Source organism: Lissotriton helveticus (genome assembly GCF_964261635.1).
Source record: "Lissotriton helveticus chromosome 1_1 unlocalized genomic scaffold, aLisHel1.1 SUPER_1_unloc_36, whole genome shotgun sequence".
Taxonomy (NCBI): domain Eukaryota; kingdom Metazoa; phylum Chordata; class Amphibia; order Caudata; family Salamandridae; genus Lissotriton; species Lissotriton helveticus.
In genome coordinates, this window is record NW_027611677.1 from 387,479 (window position 1) to 410,036 (window position 22,558).

Sequence of the window (22,558 nt, forward strand, 5' to 3'; positions counted from 1 at the left end):
CAAATGCTTGTTTGATCTTGGCCCACAATACATGGACAATGTTTTTGAACAGTTAATCTTTAAGTCTAAGCCAAGCATGAAACTATGAAAAGAAGTAACCAAGGTTTGTAACGCCATTGGGGTTCGTGCCATCAAAACGGCATCGTCAGCGTACATCAAGGCAGGGACAGGCCTTCCACCCACCATAGGCATGTCCCTACCCTCCTGCACGAGACGTTTCTCCAAGCCATTTATGTATAGCAAAAATAAAAATGGAGCTAAAACACACCCTTGGCGTACACCCCGACCAATCCCAAATTGTCTAGTGCATTCACCATCTTTCCCAAAACGGACACTTGCATTGGCCCCGGAATATAGATCTCGCAAGAAGCATATAATGGCATTGTCTACCCCCAACTCGGTCATGATTGACCACAATTTATTGTGTGAAACACAGTCAAAAGCTGACGATAAGTCAACAAAGGTGAGGTATAGACGTTGTTTTTTAACCCTTACATACTTCTGCTGCAGGATGAGCAGATTCAATCCTTGCTCTATAGTCCCTAAGCCTCTTTGAAACCCAAATTGGAAATCATTTAACACCCCATTCTCTTCTGACCAGATTCGCAATTTATCTAAAACTACTCTCCCCAAAATTTTTATAGAGGAGTCCAATAAAGAAATTGGCCTATAACACATGCAATTCTGCCTGTCCCCTTTCTTAAATATTGGGACTATAATCGATGTAAGCCAGGTGGGAACTAAGCCCTTTGCCAGAGCAACATTAAAAAGCTGGACAAGCAAAGGCCCCCATAATTCAGTATTAGCCTTATAGAGGTCTGCTGGTATACCATCTGGTCCAGCCGCCTTACCCCCTTTGGTTGCCTTCAAGCTCGCCAGAACTTCAGGGAGGGTTACGACCAAGACTTTGGATGTGTCTATGTTTGGGCACATAAAGTCCTGACCTGTGTCAAGGACTGGTTCCACAGCCTTATAAAGCGAGGAAAAGTGCGCCACCCACTCATCTTCTGGGATGGCGATTTCCATACGTGCCTTTTTTTCATATAGAAGCGGGGTATTAATTACCCTCCAAAAAGCTGCCTGGTCCTTTGATTGTGACGCCTCGCATAGATCATCCCAAGCCTCTTTTCTTATGGCCGCCTTCCTGTCCTTCAATGCTATGTTATAGTCCCTCCTCAGGATTCTAATTTGTGTTACATCCCGTGGTCTTTTATGGACCGCATGTCTAAGCTTTGATAGGGCACTGGTACATTTATTATCAAACCATTTTCTATTGTACTTTAGGGAGTTTTTCTTTGCAACCCACAGCGCCTCCTTGATTGCAATAGAAATAATATAAAAATTATTTAAAATTTCATTGCTGTCGGCATGCTCGTTCAAGCAGGTCAAAAAATTACTCCTACACTTATTCAGTAATTTAGACAAAAAATCAGCCGGGACCACTCTACTCCATTTAAGGCTATATCCATTTTGGGTACCTAATTTCACATCCGGCGCCTTAATATTGGGACCTACTACATGATCCACAACAGAAAATAGGTTCTCCATTTTTAGTACCTGTGGGTAGTGGTCACTTAATGGTAAGTGCATAATACTAGAACTGATCAATCTGCCCGCCGAGCTATTTGTACAGAGGCTAAAATCAATAATAGTCGAAGCCCCCCGCCCCACAAATGTTGGAACAAATGGCATTGTGTGGTGGGCTAGCTCGTTCGTAAAACCAAAATCAAAATTAAAAATCATCTCGTTTAATGAATCACCTAGAAGGGTATGTTCAAAGTGCGTCAAGCTAATATCCTGCTCCAACATCAGGCCGCAAATACCCTTCTGACCCTTTTTACACAAAGTACAATTAAAATCACCCCCCCATAGTACCATGACTTCACCCTTTTTTTCCTCAAATACATTCTGTATATCTGCAGTTATATTAGCAAATACATCCTTAATTGCGCTACTTAGACAGTTATTGTAAAAATTAAAAAGAACAATCGTTAGACCCTTCCTTGTGTCAATGACAATTTTCTGGTAGTAACTGGAACCAGGAGAAAAAGTAATTTTATCGGTGACTAGGAGGTTCGATATATACACGGACAGTCCCCCCTTTGGTCTTCCGTGTGCTCCCCCCACTGCAGGTGTAAAATAAGTTCTGTAACCATTAAGGTGTATTGCTGCGGTGGTCCAGGTTTCTTGTAAAGCTAATATACCCACTTCAGCAATGACATTACACCAGGACGGGTTTGAAATTTTCTGCTTTAGTCCTGCCACATTCCAAAAAACCACCTTACAATGATCTTCTATAAGTGGCTCTTCGACAATAGCTCCAGTAACACTACCGAGACTCCCTAGTATAGTCTCGTCCTCCCCATGGGTTTCTTGTGTCTCAACATAAGGTTCCTGAGTCTCGACACACCCCAAAGATTTTATAGGCCCCAGATCTACAGGTTTAGATGACCTTAAAACCTCATTTTTTATCGTTGGGAGTCAATCCACCGCTTCCAAACAATCAAACCGGTTGGAACACGGGAAGATCGGAGGAAATTGTGGATTGCCTAACCATCCTTGGTCAAAACTCTGTGGTCGGTAGTGAGGGGACCTTGATCTATATTTCACTACATTCCAACCATCCTCATCTCTCCCTCCTCCTTGCATGTTATAGTGATTACTATCAGGAGCCCAGCCCTTATTACCCCCTTGATATCTGTTGTCCCTAGTCCAACTCCACCTATTGTCAGGGTGTTCGCCCTCAGGATAAAAATAAGATAATGCCCTAGCCGTAACAGAGAGACCATGATTTCTAGGGGGTCTTGTGGTAATATATTTAGCAGTCAATGGATTCTCAAATGTTATTACCACACAGTCGCCGTGTGCCCTTTTTTTATTATACCCAATCCATGGGGCCCTTTCAACCATCAAAATATTACTTTTAACAGCTGGCGGGAGAGGGTAATTATCATTCAACCAATGGATGGTTTTATTTACAAGTCCGCCATTATTTTCATTAGAATTTTCATTTAATTGGGGGACTCCTGTAAGGACCACAACATATGGTGCGGCTTTTGGGGGTAAATGTATATTTCTGCGCACATCCCGTTTTCTAGACTTATCTTTATCTTTATCATGTAGTGGTTTAGGAGTTTCTTGGACTGGCACTACTTTACTTACTTACTTTACGTTAGTATGTCAGTTATCCAGTCCTCCGTGAAAGCAACGTGAATTAGGCTTTTAGGCCTATGTTGCCAACGTCTTTACATTGTGCACGTTAAATCATCGAGATGCACCCGTTCCTAAGGCTCCACAGGGCCCGGACACGAGATCCAGGCCTCAAGCCTCCTGAACCACTCCGAGAGAAGCAGCCCCGCCCGCATCCCTGACCCTTCCCTTACTTCCTGCCAAGCAACGCGGTGCCCGGCTAGGCCTGGCCTGCCTGCCAAGAATATGTTATGCCTACAGTTATCTGTTCAGCTCCCCGGCTTCACATTCCTAGCTAACGAACAGCATAAACCTATCCGTCTACAGTCTAGTCTTTCTGTCTCCATGCAAGTGATTTACTGTATTTGTATCCATAGAAGATCCATAGTCCATGCAATACATGAAGAAATATATGCATGCACTAGCCTTTAGTGACAAGCAGCCTTTGCCCTGATGACTTTTAGAATCAAGCAACATGTACTCTAAACACAAGATATCAGATACGCTATAGGTACAGGTCGTTCTGACATCCCAGACTTCAGTCTCCTCTACTAGTGCTAGGAGTCAGCGCCCCCCAGCTCTCCCCAGTTACACGTCATGACTCGTTTTACGCGCACCAGTAGGTTAAAGGTTCCAGCTGCCCATGAAACCCCCTCCATGTGTCCACCCACCTATGACACTTCTGTGACGTCTACATCACACACCTCCGTGCACGCCCTGTGCGCGCCTTCTTTCACGCCCATATGTTCTTATCTTCCTCTTTTTCACTTGTTACGCCTACTGTATGCAACGCAACTGTACAGTTCTACTATATATATTGTATGATGTTAATGAAATGTTGAGAATGTCCCTTCCTGAACCTTAGTAGGTGATGGAACCCGATGTCCATTGGCTCGAGCCACTTAATTAAAGCCCGTATGACTGAGATACCACGGACTCTGCCTCTCATTTATTGAGCTATCCTTTTCATTTAATGCATAGAAAAATAGTACCGGTAATTTATTTATTTACCACACCTCAACAGCCGCCTCAACTTCTACGCTCCCAAACGCCACCTCCGATCGACCAACCACGCCCTCGCCGCCGTCCCCCGCATCCGAAGAGCGACAACAGGAGGAAGGTCCTTCTCCTACCTGGCCGCCAAGACCTGGAACTCCCTTCCGACCCACCTCCGCCTGACCCAGGACCACCTCTCCTTCAGGAAGAAGCTCAAGACCTGGCTGTTCGAGCAGTAGCAGCACCCCCCCCCCCCCCCAGCGCCTTGAGACCCTCTGGGTGAGTAGTGCGCTCTATAAATGTCCTTGATTGATTGATTGAGCTGTTTGTTGTGGCTTGGCGGGAGCTATACCGCTCCGGCCAACCCACAGCAAACTGTGTTCCACTTCTAGCAAGCGAGAACAGAAAAAAATGCTCTTGCTTGCTGAAAGCGGGGCATTATGGGGCAAGATTCTAGAGTTTAGTGAATATTTTTGTATTAGCTATCAGCTGAGCCGGAGAGCCTCTCCCCCTGAGGAGAGCTTTGATATTTTATACTATACTATTCACTGCACTCTAAAATTTCGTCCCATAATGCTTTGCAGGGCCTTGTATTTTCCCTAGGCTTGGGGTGGTCCTAGGAGGATGGGACCACCACCAAATCATGTCAGCATCGTGTGCTGTTTGTGTTCAAGGATTCTGCTTGGTCCTCTCCCTAGGTTAGGAAGGACCCCAAAATCATCACTTCTCGCACTGCTTGCTGTATCTTCATTTTCACTTTTGTGAGATGATTATATGCATTTTAGCATGTGATAATGTTACTTGTCATTTTCCCAAGGGTATGTGAGGATTCTGTTTTCCTAATTGTGGTGAGACGGAATGGAGTTGCGGAGCAGAATTCACTGAGTTTTTGATCAATTCCACAGAATTCGGTGTAGTGGTACTCCGCCAACTACGCCCACTCTTATCAGGGTGTTCATATTTTGTGTGTGTGTTTTTGGACCTGTGCAAACCTTTGTATGTGTATTTCTGTGTAGGTACACCCTTTTCTGCCGTAGAAGATAGAAAGCCTCCTTTAATTAGGTATACCCCAAGCCTGCCTTACAAATTAAAAAACATATTAAATGACATTACCACACCCGCAATTTTCTATGTATTCACAATCACATTTATCCCAAACACGGATTGTTTTTCCTCCATTCCTACTTTCAAACTAGAGGCGTAGCTTCCATTTGTGCAGCAGGTGCAGTGGCACCAGGGCCCACTGAACTCCTAATTATTGCTGTATTTCACAGTTTAACATGGGTCAAAGAGGGAATTTCTTTCTTGGAGTAGAGCCCCTGACACACTGGCTACAGCTGTAACCTAGCCTTGCTGGAGAACAAATTTTATTTGCGAGAGAGATGCTGTATGAAAGAGTGAAGGCTCGTTGGATATTGTTCTATTTGTGAAATACATCTGCTTTAGAGTTGGGAATGATTATCAGCCCGTCAGTGGCGGGAAGTTCCATCGGGGAGCATGGCAGTGCTTTACAGGACTGAATGTGAACACAGCTAAGTACGGGAAGCTGCCCAGCGCATTACCTTTGCTTGTGTTCTAGGCCTTATCATAAAGTTTGGCCAACTTAATTAGATATGGTGATGTGGTTGTGGTACACTGGGTTGCTCGGTTGAAGGCGTGAGACGAAACGCATTGGCATCCTGTGTTGGGTTTTGCTGCTTTATAGAATTAATAAAACAGTAGTGAGCGCTTGGACAATGGTTTGTCGTCTTTGTGGCACACGGAGTGAGAGTACGGCTGATCGTCCTTTGGATAAAGTCATTTTGAGGTGGTGTATGGCAGGGCCATTGTTATAAATCATTATGCGTGGTTAAGGCATATGCATGGTAAAGACTTGCGTGGTCAAGGCATATGCATGGTAAAGACTTGTGTGGTCAAGGCATATGCATGGTAAAGACTTGTGTGGTAAAGGTGTTACGCAGTAAAGACTTGCGTGGTAAAGGCATTTGTTGGAATGTATGACATTATAATTAGTCTAATCCTGCACTATCTCTTGACTTGAAACTAAACCCTGAGCCTTGATAAACTGGGCACAGACAGCCCAAAAAAAGTGTAAAAGTACGTGTAGTGGGAAGGTCATGCCACATTGTCATCACATGCCATTTTCCCAGTTGTGCCCGGATAAATGGTGCTATGAACCGTATAGCGCTACTCGCCACCACGATTAGAGGGTGATCCATTTCTCTTAATACCCTGGAAGGAGAGTTACTCCGCATTTTGTTGAAGTGAAACTCTAAGTGTCAGAAAGAGTCAGATTGGGGTCTGTGAATTTTCACTTATTCACAAGTTAGCGGTCATTCACAAACTGACGAGGCGAAGCATGCGTGCGCTACATTTACTAGTGTGTGATTCTACACATGCAAAACATGTACACCTGGCAGCGATCACCTGACTAGTTTTGTTTTCAAACATTGTTGAAAGAGTTGCTTAGCCCTAAAAACTACAACTCTTTGTGCATAAATAAGATAAGCTGCAAACAACTCATCTGGGGACACAGTCAAGCTCACTGACACCAAGATAGAAACAGTAATGATGGTTATTCACAGGCCCTGGAAACACCCTAGTCCTGCTCATCATACAGACCCATCTCCCTCCTAAACATTCTTGCTAAACTATTCACAGGCATTCTGGCACACATCTTAGACCATTCATAATGGCCTTATGACTGCAAGCCACAGCAGTGGTGAGATAATACTGTGCCATTAATAAAATGGATGCTTTCCAACACTGAGAAGACACTAGACACAATGTCCGCCAAGGGCCCGATTTCTATTTAGGCGGATGGTTTATTCTGTCATAAATGTGGTAGGTGTCCCGTCCACCCTATTAAAAGTGCATTATATCATGTGGCAATTGTAATAAAGCAGACGGGATCTGTCATGTTTGAAGCAATAACCTGTCCGATAAACTAAGAATCAGGCCCCATGTCTGCAGCAAGTGTTGTAGAAGGAGCAGGAGCCAGCATTATAGGAAGAGGGCCTAGAAGCAGATATAGTGCCAGAGGCACTGAAGCACCTACCTCTTTACTTCCTCTGTTTATAGCTCATAGGCCCCTTCCTGGGCACCTCCTCAGTTAGTACCTCCCAGGTGAGCTTCTGAAATGAAGCTTGTGAGCTCCGTACTGCCACCCATGGCGTCTTTGCTATCAGGCCATTATCTGCATCTGCTGTGTGCTCGCTTCAAGTGTGTCTCCTGCCTCAGCTAAAAATGAACCCTGAAGAGTGAGTACACAGACCGAGGGGAGTAGGGGAGCTGAAGGACATGGAATGAGGTATACCTGGATAAAAGAAAGATGGGAATGGAGGAATGTGACTTCACCTGTGAACAATCGACATCCCCTTTCGCTCTACCAAAGCCCTGTTGAGTTTCAAAGTAGCATCATGGCCTTCAGACAGACCACAATAAGTCAAATATCTTGTAAATGTTGAAAAACAAAAGCAATTATTTATATGCACACATCTGTTGGATGCTTGATATTTCAGTTAAAAATTGGTTGTGATGGATTCTCTATAATGAATAAATGACTGATATTGTTGAATAATAAATTACATGATTTAATGTTTGTTTGCCATATCTGTGTGCGCAATATAAAGACGGGTCTTTGCAATCAGCCCCTAATTCTGTTTTATAGAAAACCCTGGAAGGAGCTGCTGATTGAAATACAACAGGATCTTAACTTTACCTACTTTAGGAAGAACTAAAGACTTACTTTTTAAGTTGTCTTTCAGGGCAGAATCAGTCAATAGTTCAAGGGAGATGGATATATGTTATGCTGATAGAAAATCCACCTCAACTCAGGATAATGCTCCAGTCTTCCAGGTTAGAATGATCTAGAAATGCTTGAGCCAGGAGGGCTGTAAAATGTGTTGAAGGTGACTTAGGGCCTTATTACGAGTGTGGTGGTCTTCCAATGGGACTACCACAGCGGAGGTACCAGGCAGACTGCCAAGCCCATTGAGAGCCCGCCGCCGGATTATGACCTAATCCAGGGTGGGTGGGCGGTGCAGCAGCGGTCTCGCGGTGGCTGTATTAGGCTCATTTGAGAGTCTAAACAGCATACCACCACCTTAAGAGTGCCTGCAGCACGTTCCCGCACCATGTCATGCATGCCACACTGTGCAGGAACAAGGGTGCAATTCCATAGGGTGGCACAACATGTGCCCCACGCATGCAACCCCAGGAGCAGAATCGGCCAGGTCCCTGTTAGTGCCCCCTTACCTGCATGTCCTTTATCCTTTTCATGGTGGGCGGTGGATATGCAGACTGTAATATGCTCTGCGATGTCGGCATCAGCACTGCCAACATATTCAGGGTGTTTGCAGACTGCCTCCACAGCGGGATCCTTGATCCTGGCGGGGTGGCGGTCTCATGGCGGTCCTACCACCACACTCATAATACGGCGGTCAGACCACCAGGATGGTAGCAGATGGACCGCCACCGCGTGTACGGCGATCATGAGGGCCGTCACACTCGTAGTAAGGCCCTTAATGAGCTGCAAGGTAAAGGCGGGAGTTGGCATTTGAGCTGATCCAGTTTGAACATGAAAGCATCGTGGAAGAAGGTGTCTGGAGTTACCTTTGTCATATATACTTCCTAAAGAGTTACCTTTGTCATGTATACTTCCTGTAGAGTTACCTTTGTTATACGCTTCCTAAAGAGTTACCTTTGTTATACACTTCCTGAAGAATTACCTTTGTTGCACACTTCCTGAAGAGTTACCTTGGTTAAATACTTCCTGAAGAGTTACCTTGGTTAAATACTTCCTGAAGAGTTACCTTTGTTATACACTTCCTGAAGAGCTACCTTTGGTAGATACTTTCTGAAACTGAATTAACGGCAGCACTTCCTGATTCCTCTCTTTTTCCACTATCTGTTCTGTTTAAATGAAATCTTGTCCATGTGTATCTACCTAAAACTCTACCTGTAGCACGAGTGCTCTGTGGCGGCCCTTTCTTTAGTAAATTGCTCAGTGAATAATGGTAAATTACTGCCTTTTCAAAAGTAAATAAGATGTGACATGTTCAACCGCAGTTTAATGAAATATCTATGTATGGTAAAATGTTCCTTACTAAATTTCAAATATGGTAGAGAAGAGATGTCTTCTACAGCTGGTTAAATATTGTGTATTCACATTCTATTACATTTGCATTTAGTAATATTGCATTTCTTTACATCCAACAGAAAATAAGCCTTAAATGCACGGATTGATTATGAATAATGAAGATAACACATCAAACCTGCAAAAATTATCAAAAATAAGATGCTCCAAAAACTTCAGTGCAATCAGAGGCAGAGGACAGATCCTGGAAGACGCAGTCAAAGGCAATTCAGTGAGTGTACGACTCTGAGATCTGCACCTCGACACCCCAAGACGAAGAAATGACCTAAAAAAAATTAAGGTAGCAAAACAGACAAACCACCTGCAGTATAACCAAGCGTCTAACACCAGCTTTGATCATGAGGCCGGTATGAGAGTTGGAGGAAGGTCTCGTGTCTATTTGGGATCCATAGCTTGGAACAAACTCCCTCTTAATAAAAGGTTGAAAACTTGGCTTTTTTCCATGTTTGAAACAAACTCATTTACTTTCTTTTCTGACCTGTGCTTGGCCCCAGGACACTCTTTGGAGTAGCTGTACACATTACTAGTCGCTTCATCATCCTGATGTGGCTAGAACAGTGCTTCGCTATCTAAACTGGCAACAGACCACCATTCAGTGCTCTAGGTGTATTGCAAACTCTCTCTAGTCAAACCACAGGCACCAGGGAAAAGCACAACAAAGTGGAGCCAAACAACTGAAGGGAAAAGGAACGAGTGGTTCTGCTCTCTGAAGTACAGAGTATTGTACCAATTTGCACCTACCGGAAGGAAGATTAAGCATTACCCGCAAGCATGCGAAGCCATTATCCAATCTAAAAATGCAATCAACAACAAGGAAGCCTTACTTATATTATGAATGTGGCAGGTATTTAGTGAGTCTTGTATTTTATTGTTAAATCGGAAATCAAGTGTCCAAAATATCACACACATACAGGGAATGTGAAAATAACGCAAGTGGTTTATTAACTATGCTGACCCTTCAGGAAACACGGTCAGGAGACAAATCGTGCAATTGCATTGAATATGTCAAGAACTTTAGCCAATTAGAAACCCTAAAAGAGCATCAGCGAATACAAACAGGGGAAAAATCATACCATTGCACTGAATGTGTTCAGAGCTTCAGTCAAATTGCAAACCTCCACAGACATCAGAGAATACACACAGGGGAAAAACCATACCATTGCAGTGAATGTGTGAAGAGTTTCAGTACGTTAGCAGAACTCCAAACACATCAGCGAACACACACAGCGGAAAAACCATACCATTGCAAGGAATGTGTAAAGAGCTTCAGTAAATTGTCAAACCTCCGCAGACATCAGAGAATACACACAGGGGAAAAACCATACCATTGCAGTGAATGTGTGAAGAGTTTCAGTACGTTAGCAGAACTCCAAACACATCAGCGAACACACACAGGGGAAAAACCATTTCATTGCAGGGAATGTGTAAAGAGCTTCAGTCAATTGTCAAACCTCCGCAAACATCAGCGAACACACACAGGGGAAAAACCATACCATTGCAGTGAATGTGTGAAGAGCTTCAGTCGAAATACAGACCTCCACAGACATCAGAGAATACACACAGGGGAAAAACCATACCATTGCACTGAATGTGTGAAGAGCTTCAGTCGGTTAACAGACCTCCGAAGACATCAGCAAACACACACGGGGGAAAAACCATACCATTGCAATGAATGTGTGAAGAGCTTCAGTCAGTTATCACACCTCCAAACACATCAGAGAATACACGTAGGGGAAAAACCATACCATTGCAGTGAATGTGTGCAGAGCTTCAGTCGGTTAGCACATCTCCAAACACATCAGCGAACACACACAGGGGAAAAACCATACCATTGCAGTGAATGCGTAAAGAGCTTCAGTCAGTTAACAAGCCTCCGGAGACATCAGCGAACACACACAGGGGAAAAACCATACAATTGCAGTGAATGTGGAAGTAGTTTTACTTACTCTTCAGCATTAAGAAATCATCAGCAAGCTCACAAAGGGGAAACAAATCGTTTAAATGCCATGAATGCTTGAAAAGCTGAAGTCCATTATCAATCCTAAACAGGCATCAGCGAACACACGCAGAAGAAAAGCCTTCAAGTGCAATAAATGTGTGAACAAATGTAGTCAATTGTCAAGCCTATGTAGACATCAGCTTGCACTCACTCTGTAAATACCGTACGACTGTAGTGAGTGTAGAAGTACCTTTAGTGAATCTTCCGCACTAAGGATTCATCAGTTAATGCTCACAGAGAAAAATCCATTCAGGTGCAGCGAATGTGTGAATATCTTCTGTCAGTTATTAAACCTACGGATACATCAACTAACATACACAGAGTAAAAAAGAGCATTGCAATGAATGTCAGAAGTGATTTTGTCAATTGCAAACACACCTGGGGTAAACCTTACAATTGCTCTAAAAGTGTGACGAGCTTTTGTCAATTTCTGATCCTACATAGCCTCAGCGTAAACACACCTTCATTTAACTCACTTAGAAATAATCCCAGAGATGCAGTGAATTCAAAAAGAACTTAAGAACATTAACAATAATATTGACTCATCTGAGGACATAGACAGGGGCAGAACAGTGCAGTTATTGTGAGATGAAGGAATTACAGGAACAAGTATATAATTATGTTAGTTATTCAAATACCAGATGAATGAAGACTCGACTAGAAGAAATGAAGAAAACCAAAGATTTGTAGAATATTGAAAGTGTCTGTTCCCAGTGATTGTTCACTTCGGTACACATAGAAAAAACAACGTGATATAACAGGAAATCCACTGGGAGACTAGCACAATGAGGAATAAAAGAAAAGAAACACTGGTAATTTTTATTTGGCAATGAAGAGTTACAAAGAAAAACATCCAAGTGTTCCGGTTCATGCCACCTATGAAAGTGTAGGGATGAATATGATTCTGCCTGCACATATTGCTATATTAGCATAAGTGAGTTAGTTGTGAAAATGCCATTTTGCTGCTTTTGCACATGACACAACATCTCTGTTTTTATAAAGACAAACTGCTTGCTTTTCCTTCACATGAGAACGGTCTGTTTTTCATATCTCTAGACTCACACTGCGACCTCAAGTCTACACAAAGTGTTCAAGGTTAAAATAACAATGTATGCTGTTGATGCAGGTTGATCGGCCCACGCTCTAGACACAACACAAACACAGCTGCTCATTTCTGAAACTCAGGTGCTTTTAATATTGCACTGCATGCATGAGTCTAGCACTTGGAAAAAACCTTTCAATCGACAAAGAGCTGTGCTGATCTGGGATGTGATTCACTTCACCTGACTTTGGAGGTATGGGTTTCCCGGTTTTAACCTAGAGATCTTCTATTATTATAATACCTAGCTCCTATCAAGGGGAGGGTGGTACACAAGGCGCTATAGACCATTATAATATGATTTCTCCCTTTGTATTTTATGGAATTGTAACAATGTTGATTGTATTGATTTTATACATCTTTTTACTTATGTTAGCAAAGATACTGCATCTTAGAGCACGTAGTTGAAATAAACATTTTAAACTATACAGTGTCTCTGATTGCTCACGTTGTGGACATTTATGAGAATAAAAACAAAAGAGTGTTCTTGATTCCCACTATTCCTGAGAGGTCCCAAAGTCGCTTGTTCATTGGTAGCTTCACTTTAGTACGGAGAATGAATGAGACACTGTTGCTAGTCGGATAGGGGTTCTGGGCACTGAGGTGCATTTTTGGTACACCACAATACACTGAAGTCCTGGTTTCCTGCGCATAGTTCTGTGCATGAGCTGAATTCCCGTAACATGGCACCCAAAGTCTTGATTAGTGCTCGTATCTGTCCCCAATACCCTCAACACCTTTTCCGGTTAACAGGCGTGACGGATTAACCTACCTATACGAATGTGTTATAGGTTAATTCAAGCATAAGATTTATGAAAAGGTACACATTTTGAATTACTAACCTTTGTTGTACTGCAATTTATATAAATAGTTTTTCTTCTCTATGTCCTCATGGGTGATATTGACATAGCTCAGCATAGTTGGGCAGCGCTCCGGCGTCATTAGACGCAGTTTGGAGTACCAGACGATGATATGTCTGTAATATTTGTGGTGAGTGCTGATTCGGCGTTCCCCTTTGAGCTTTTCTACTATTGGGTCACGTTTCCTGCAATAAATGTGGATGAGGATACGTTTCATACATACACTCACACTGCGATTCCTGTGAACTATACTCCATATAGGACACAAGAGATTCCAATTTCGGCATGGCAGCATCGTGTTTGGTTTAATGGCACCCTGCCCCACACAGTAACTCCGGTTCGGTTAGGTCCCTTGTCAATTCCTGGGGCCACTTGGCCAGTCTTAGCCGGGTTCACACCATATCCACGTTATCTCAATGCCCCGATTGATGACTTGTGTCAACTTTATACCTCTTTTGTTGGGGTACATAGGGCTTTAGTTCAATATGTTTCTTGCAGCGGAACAAGTTGGACCGGCCGGGATGTAGATTGGTCCAGTCATGGTTAGTACGGTTAATTTGGTAATGGGCAAGCACCCTCAAACTAAGTACGATATGCCTTATTGGCTTGCTGAGAAATTTGACCCACTGGAAGAAGTTTCCTAATACCACTCCTGTGGAAAAACACAGGATTCTCTCAATTAGTTTGCAGAAAGACCTATTGCCAGAGGTAATAGATTGTGAGATTTGGGGTAAAGTATTTGCAGCAGAATATGCGAAGTGTTTCTGCACGCCGTCTATAAATGTCTTGCCCTCTGTGATCAAGCATGTTCCGGATGAGCACAGTGCGGAGGCGGCTGTCGAGCTGAGAATGAGGCTCGTTGGAGTGTTTGACGCAGTTGCTGATCTCATCTTTTGTAATGTAAAGGGAGATGCGGTTAACTTTCAGGTGTCGAATGCTTTGCGCCATGTCCAAGACGTTGACAAACCCGAGCGTTACCTTGAATTATTGCGGAGGCTTATAGGACCATTGGCCGCAATAGTTTGGGTGTTAAGCCTTTTGCTAAAACCGCAACTCAACCGCAGACTCAGATAGCAAAGTCTACTAAAGAGGATCATCCAAATTTTCCAAAACAGAATTGGAAGAATAAAATCAGGGGAAGCAGCAATAGAAACAGGGGTCCTCAGCAACGTTCTCCTTGTTCTTCACAGGAAACATCGCGCACAAGCTGGTGGAGGAGAACACGGCAGGGGTCAAGGTGCCCCACAAGGACGTGAGCAGCCCCGCCCGTCTGATGGTAAAGGCAAGCAGGAAGACTTGCCACGTTAACGCCCTCATTTTCAGAAAAAGAAAGTTGCTGCGTTAACCGTAAGGTATGCCACGGATAGTGAGAACACAGGTTTGGATCCTGACATGGGCATTAACGCTGCTCGACAGCGCAGCGGAGGTTACAATAGTGCGGCAAGCACTGGGTCCATATCTGAAGACGACAGCAACTGACACTTTTATCACAATGGAAACTGCTGACAGTAGGGTGGCTCCCCCTGACAGACTATATGATATAGTTCTTTTAATAGAAGGTGACATCCAACGTGTAATAAAAGGGATTTTTTGGGAACATCTGACCTCTACATATGACATTCTGTTAGGTTAGTTGAGTCAGACTGGGCCCTGCTTTTCATTTTTGCCGCTCCAAGAGGGGAGGAGGTCACCCTCCCCAGCTTTCCGCACACCGTGCCCAAGAAGCAGTCCGCAGAACTTTGCAGAAGAGTGTGCTCTGGTGCTTGCACCTGTGTTGTACCATACTCAAGTCGGTGGGATAAACTTTCTCCCAGACACGAGATTCCATTGCGGTTTATGCCACAGCCACCACCCCGCTATCCCATGCGGCGATTGGCTAAAGCCCCCGTTGCGGAAATCCTTGAACAATTAGAATATCAAGGTGTGATTGAGACATGTGTGTCACCCATAAATAATCCTCATTTCACTGTTACCAAACCTTATGGGTCGTACTGCCTGGTTTTGGATTATCTTTGTGAAACAAAGGAGTTAGGTCAATGTAGAGTATGGGGTAGACTGGATCATAATAAACTAGAAAACACAAGAATATGTCTACACCCAATTAATTTCCAAAAACTTATTTCAGATCATAGGAGAAACACAAATGTATTGAGTCTGACCCGGTATTTTTATTTATACCTGTCTATTTTGAAAAAAAAATCATTCTTCTTTTGAACGTTTCGCAAAAAAGGAGAAAACTGTACATTCAACACATTTAAATTCCAACGTCTAACTATTTACAAACAAAATATTTACAATTCATATACACAATTATCATACATTCCACAAAAAATTCACTATACAAACACAAACAATTGAAATTTTCAATGAAGTTAATCTGAATTCATATAGAATGAAGAGACAAAGTCAAAAGGAAGGAGCACGTCCTAAAATAAGGATGACTTTTACAACCAGCTAGAGCTAGTTCAAACACTTAGTGATATTGATTGCTCCCTCAGATGTGCTGACGCGTTTCTAGTCCGAGGAAACCAGTTCCCAGATAGTCATCAGGGCTTTGTCACTTTTCTGTGTAGAATGCAGAAAAACAATAAAGTTTTAATTATCTAGCTTGAAGCCTCTATTCTTTCTGGTATTGCACTAAACTATCTAAAATATGTACCTGTTGGTCTCTGATGTCTTACTCATTCCGACTACAAATGTCGCTTTATTTACAAATTGCATCAAAACACGTATTAGGAACGGCCCCTTCAGTTGCTAGAAACTACGTGTCCCATAACCCCCAGCCTAATAAAAAAAGAGTTTGAAGTGCAGACGTTTCCAAGATGGCCACCGGTCAAGCGCAATAGAGAGAGCACCCGTCCTGCTCACACATTGACAAAGGTACGTTATATAGCAAACTGGTGGGTACACAAGATTATGGGTCCAATATTGTTACAATTTCAGAACCTGCTTTTGAAAACAGAAGCACAGGCGAACCATTTGCCGCTATTAAGACTCTGACCCTGAAACAAAGGTAGGAATGAGTAAGATTGTATCTTCTTCCTCCTCCCCGCTTCGTGTACATAAATGAGTGGAGAAACTCTGACTTTTTCCTTCTATCACAGGCAGTCAACATAAAATGTCCTGTTTCACAGCTTGAGCCACTTCCTTGAATACAAAGATTCATAAAAAGGTTTTCCCTGAGCCTGACGATACCGTGAGAGGCCAGGACATCAGAGACACACAGGTACATATTTTAGATCATTTAGTGCAATACCAGAAAGAATAGAGGCTTCAAGCTAGATAATTAAAACTTTATTGTTTTTCTGCATTTTACACAGAAAAGTGACAAAGCCCTGATGACAGTCTGGGAAGTGTTTACCTCGGACTAGAAACATGTCGGCACATCTGAGGGAGCAATCAATATCACTAAGCGTTTGAACTAGCTCTGGCTGGTTGTAAAAGTCATCCTTATTTTAGGACGTGCTCCTTCCTTTTGACTTTGTCTCTTCATTCTTTATGAATTCAGATGAACTTTTTTGAAAATTTCAATTGTTTGTGTTTGTATAGTGAATTTTTTGTGGAATGTATGGTAAATATTTTGTTTGTAAATAGTTAGATGTTGCAATTTAAATGTATTGAATGTTCAGTTTTTTCCTTTTTTGCGAAACTTTCAAAAGAAGAATGACTTTTTTTTCCGAAATAGACAGGTATAAATAAAAATACCGGGTCAAACTCAATAAGTTTTTGTTTCTCCTATGATCTGAAATAGGTTTTTGGAAATTAATTGGGTGTAGACATATTCTTGTGTTTTCTGGTTTTGGATTATCGACATTTAAATTCACATTGTCGTACATGTGCGGTACAGAACACCCACAGTTCAGCTCAGCTCTCGTTAACAGTCTGATGCGAAAAAGATTTAAGGTCACACGAGATATTTCAAATGGCATTTTTAGTCATAACCTGTCCTCCGTTAGTAGTCAATGGACAGCGTTCACTTGTGGCGGCAAACAAAAACAATTTAAAAGATTGGCCATGGGCTATAAAAACAGCCCAGGTGTCTTTGCTGCACGTGTCGTCTCTTTCTTAGATGGCATTGATCCTGATGCGTACTCGTACATTGATGATATTTATCTAATGGACGACGAATTATGGCCACATCTTTGACCGCATTATAGTTATGTTTGCGGACTTCGGTTATAAATTTATCTTTGCAAAGTCAAACATTGCGGAGTTCACAGTGTTGTTCCTGGGCTCAACAATGAAGGTAGAGGTCTTGCACCTCACTTCCTGGAGAAATGCGCATGTTTATGGTCTCCTACAACTCTGAAAAAACTACAATCCTTGCTGGGATTTTTGAATTTTGGGCGTACTTATATTCCCTATTATGCCCAGCGTATCAAACCTCTTTATGCTTTGATACAACCAACTTTTACCAAGTCATGCTGGCTGCCTGAACGTTCAGCTATTCTGCAATTTTTGCAGACAGATCTTCTTGAATCTAAGTACTTATTGACTCATGATGACCACACTAACCTGGTAATAAGAATTGTGCCTGGTGCCGTGGGTTTCATGTACTTGACGTTTAATGAAAGAGACACAGTGCCTATCGCTTACAAGTCACACTTGTACACTTCGGCTGAAAAGCGATTTTCTTCTGTCGAGAAAGTCTTGACAGCTGTACATATGGCAATTCTAAAAGAGAGAGCGCAGTCACAAGGAAAACACATGTTTGTTGTTACACCTTATACTGCATTTGAAGCAGTGATGAAAGCCAGTGTGCCAAATTCTAAAGTTTTATATCCTAATCGGATACAATGGGCAACTTCGTTGACATCTCCGGATGTCACATTTATCTTTGACCCCTCATTGCAAACTCAGGAGTTCTTACAGTATGAGTTTGTTCATACAGCTCCTCTGTTCATGCGCACGCTTGAGAATTAGCATTGTATCTATAACACTGACGGTTCGGCGCAACCGGCGATAGGATCTAAGCATTCTTATTCAGTGGTCTGCCCAATCGTGGCTGGTACCATGGTGAATGGAGAATTCAAGTCCGATGTCGTGCACACGCAGATATTAGGTGACTGTACCGCCCAGTTGGCAGAGCTACGTGCTCTAGTGCTTGGGTTAGTGAGAATGAGGGGTAAAAGGTCTGAGTCCCTTACTAGCCGTTTATTGAGCAATGGTCCCTCTTTTTTGTCAAGCTTACCCTCGGCATGGGGAAACCCCTAACCCCCTATTATAGCAAAGTTTGAGAAAGGTGTGTCAGGGCAAGCTTTGTTTTTTATAGTCTATTATGGAAAAATTCCAATCGCACGAGACGACTCGTACCGGCATTACACCAAAATCAGGGAATCTCTATTTATCCACAGAAAAGAACGACCAGATATACTTCTTCAACCTGATTCGTAAAGCCCTGAGGAAGCCCCAGGCCGGATGGCCATGTAAGGGGTGAAACAAGTGTTGGCTGTTCTCCTACGTACTATCACGAATATAGTAACACCTTTATTAAAACCAAAAAATTAACCATCGTGTGATTGGAATCTTTCCATAATAGACTATAAAAAACAAAGCTTGCCCTGTCACACCTTTCTCAAACTGTGCTCTAGTGTTTGCATTGAAGTTTGCTGACCCTCGTGTGACTACTTTAATTGGGAGTGACTCTTATTACTGTGTTCAGTCCTTCAATAAAAATATATTCTTTTGGACTCAGAATGACTATCGTGATTCCAAAGGTGGCACAATTAAACACAAGATACTATGGTTTTGAGTCGCAGAAATAAAGAACGTCTGCCTCTCGTAAATGTAATTCATACTCTTGGTCACCAGCATGTAGGAGTACACGCTGTTGGCAACAGTCTTGCTGGTGAAGCAGCGAAGACCGCAGTAGCAACATATGTAGTAGCAGCAGTTACAAGGTCCAACAGTAAGAATGATGATGACATCTTGGCAGCTATAGCTGCTACAGAGATCGGTGATAATTACCCTAAGGGTTTCCCTTCTAAATACTTTTATCATTTAAGTCCTGATAAAGTTCCCTATGTGAGAATTAACAACGTTGGTGACATGCTGATTTCCGACTCGGACCGCAGGCTACCCTTGATAACAGTCGCTCACTAAGGCATAGCCTCGGTTCATGCCGACGTTTCAGCGTATGTCTCGATCTTACAGCAGCGTTACTGGCGGCGTGGATTGTATAAATAAACTTGTGAATATGTCCTTTCTTGTTATGTATGTCAGCAGATTAAACCTTCAACTGCTGCACGGCCGCCACAAACTCAGCTGTACATATCTAATAGACCACTTGGTTGTGTTTATTTAGATCACTGCTGACCTTTTTCTGCTGATACTGCGTATAAATATATCTTAGTTGCAGTGGATTCATGCACACGTTTTCTCTGCGTTTGGCCACAAAGGAGTGCTGATGCTCGAACTGTCATCACAGATTTGCATGTCTTTGTGGGAATTTTTGCATGTGGCACCTTCCATTCTGATCAGGTCCAGCGTTCACCTCTAAGGTGTACAAGAAAGCCATGGGGTCTTTGGGGGTGCAGGTAAAATTTTTGTCTCCATACCAGCCTGAGGGCAATTCTGTTGTGGAGTGAATGAACCGTGACTTAAAGCAATCTTTGACAGCTAGGGTTTTAGGTACTACGTGCACTAAATAAGCTTCCTAGAAGATCTCTGGGTGGGCAGACCCCTTACGAAATGCTCTTTGGCATAAAAATGTTTGTCCTGGACCTTGATGGTCTAGACATGGCGGCGACAGCCGTACCCTTTGACTTAGATAATCATTCTGCTGTGTTACAGAACCTACAAGAGACTCGAGACAGTCTTGCAAAGGAACACTTGCCCTCCACATATGGAGCTGAAGCTGCTCTACAGATTCCGGTAGATTCTTGTAGTTAGCTGGCTACCCCGAGTCGGTGACCTGGTCTGTGAGAAGGTGGAGAACAAGAAGGAGTTCAGCCGCTCGTATCATGCACCCATTCCAGTGCTTGGCATGCAGGGCACAAGAACAGTCATTTTACCACCACTTCCGAGTCGCAAGGGAAACAGGTACGACTCCATTGACAATGTCAAACTACAACGAGCGGCCGATTCTTCTTAGTATGACTCCTGCTGTCTCTTGTCCAGTACTGCTGAGAAATTCTGTTTTGGCCTCTGCTGACACCAACATCCCTGACCTTGCTATAGAGATGCCCACAGTCACTAATCCATTATTAAATTCGCCAGCTGGCGATCCACATGAAGTTACTGAGTATACATATCCCACGGATGTGTCATTGCCTGATGTGTAAACAAGTCTAGCTGACCAGTCACATTTTTCCTTTGACTCTGACTCTATAACATCGAGTGTACCATTGAAGTTTTCTATTTTTGTTACTTGGTTTAAAAGAAATGTTTTGGTTCCCCCTTGGACTTACATCTGGTTGGTTCTCATCTCCATTTTTTTGTTCATGTCGATTGGATTTGTGATGGTATTTTTTCGTCTGGTAAATGGACACTATATAACTGAACGATCAAAAATCTGATTCATTGATGGAACTTTGGCCCCACACTCCTCATCACACATCATGAAAAGAGACCAGACTTTTGTCAACATCACAGCCTAGCCCGTGCTAGATGTTATTGTATGATATGCTGTAAAATTTCAAACTCATGGACCCACAGAGGTGATTAATGTTCCTAATGTACTTTGTGTTTCAATGGGAGATGTTGTGAAACAAAACATACAATCTGATGATTGGGATGTCCAAGCCATTGAATCTCTCTTTTCTGATTTGAAATATTATGCTACCTTTCATGCTGAGGATTTATATTTAGATTCAGCAAACTACGCTGACTTGTTCTGTTACCAACACTATGGCTATCACTTTCTGCATAATGCTAATACATTTAGAAATGTGGTTAATTACACCCAATGGGAGGGGCGTGGCCGAGAGCCGAGCATGGCCGACGCTTGCTGAATTAGCTCCGTCCTCTGCCCGGTAATACAAGCTTAATATCCTGCTACCCTGATGGCCCCGACGACCCGCCCGGGTCTGCATGAGACGGAGGTGTCGGTGGGCAGCCTGGTCGGGGTCCAGCACCCGGCACAACAACTTACCAGGCGCCGAAGCACCCGAGGCGGAAGAGGCCTGCTACCAGCCCAGAAGCCGCGGCCTCGAGTGAACTGTGGGGCCGCAGAGTGAGCGACCTGCCGGAAACACTGAGCGGACGATAGGCGGAGCTGTCGGGACATCGGCGGCGGAGGTGGGGTGGTGACACTGCTGTTACCCCGGACCCTGTCAGGACACTTGGAGTGCACTCCCTGCGCAATCAGCCGGAGAGACACTTGCAGAGCGCGGAGCCGCCCTGCCGGGCAGAGCCTGGTGGAGACGGGGAGGCGACGGCCTTGACTGCTGTGCAACAGATTGGGAAGTGCCTAGTCGGAAACGGCGAGCGGAGGAGCATCGGAGCATAGCGGAGGCCACGACTTCTGGGACCCGCTCTTTTCACAGCCCCCCGACGGCTCACGGCGGTTCAGGAGGTGAGGACTGCGGGCCGATGCGGGGGTGCGCACTAATGCCGGTGAACCATGATGGCGGACTAGAGGAGCTGTCGGGGCAAGCAGAACAGGACGTTCCTAGACGCACATAAGGGGCAGGTCTGCCATAGCGGATAAGACACTACGACGTTGGAGGAGGGCCCGGTTCTTGCGGAGGTGAGGGGCGGAGAGGCGGCCGTGTTGTTCACTGCCTGGAGACCGGCTTTGAGACATAGCGTCTGGGAGAACACCCCCCCACCACCTGGTTGATACTAGCGGTACCGGAGGCCGAGCGGCTGCAACCGCTGACATACATTGGGACTGGTGGAGTAGAGGAGGCTTTCATCGCACCTGCGGAGCACTGCAGGGTCTGTGGGAGGAGAGGACACGCCACCACGGGATCCCCCGGGGAGCCGGACGAAGGGACATTGGCTTTCCTGCTTGTGAGGGGTGGACCCCATTGAAGTGCAGTGGTCACACACGATTACGTGCATTGAGGTGCCGGTGGGGAGGCGCGTGGCCGGCCGATTTTGCCCCGGACGGCGCCAGGACAAGGGATCAGTACTTGTGTGCCACTCTCGCCTGGGCGCGGTGCGACCAACCACCACTGGGACGCAGGCCAGGCCTATTGTTATAGGCTTAATACCACCGTAGGCGCGCCACGTGAGCGACTTGTCGATACCACACCACTCCGCCAGCACACGGAACACAGGCGGTAGAAGAGTCAGGAACGGCGCAGGTGGGA

The 22,558-nt window shown here is 44.0% G+C and overlaps 1 protein-coding gene across 2 annotated transcripts in view; it reads left to right on the forward strand.

Moving 5' to 3' along the window:
• The window catches only part of LOC144805966 (uncharacterized), a 72,674-nt gene extending 59,807 nt beyond the window's left edge, over positions 1-12,867 (forward strand). Inside the window, exons 2-3 of one of the 2 annotated variants that reach the window (XM_078672428.1) lie at positions 4,214-4,464; positions 9,406-12,867. In XM_078672428.1, coding sequence (XP_078528554.1) covers positions 10,291-11,361 — 1,071 coding nt within the window. In that variant the 5' untranslated portion in view covers positions 4,214-4,464; positions 9,406-10,290 and the 3' untranslated portion in view covers positions 11,362-12,867. The remainder of the gene's footprint in view (positions 1-4,213; positions 4,465-9,405) is intronic. The other variant, XM_078672427.1, reaches the window with a different exon arrangement.
• The last annotated feature ends 9,691 nt before the right edge of the window (positions 12,868-22,558 follow it).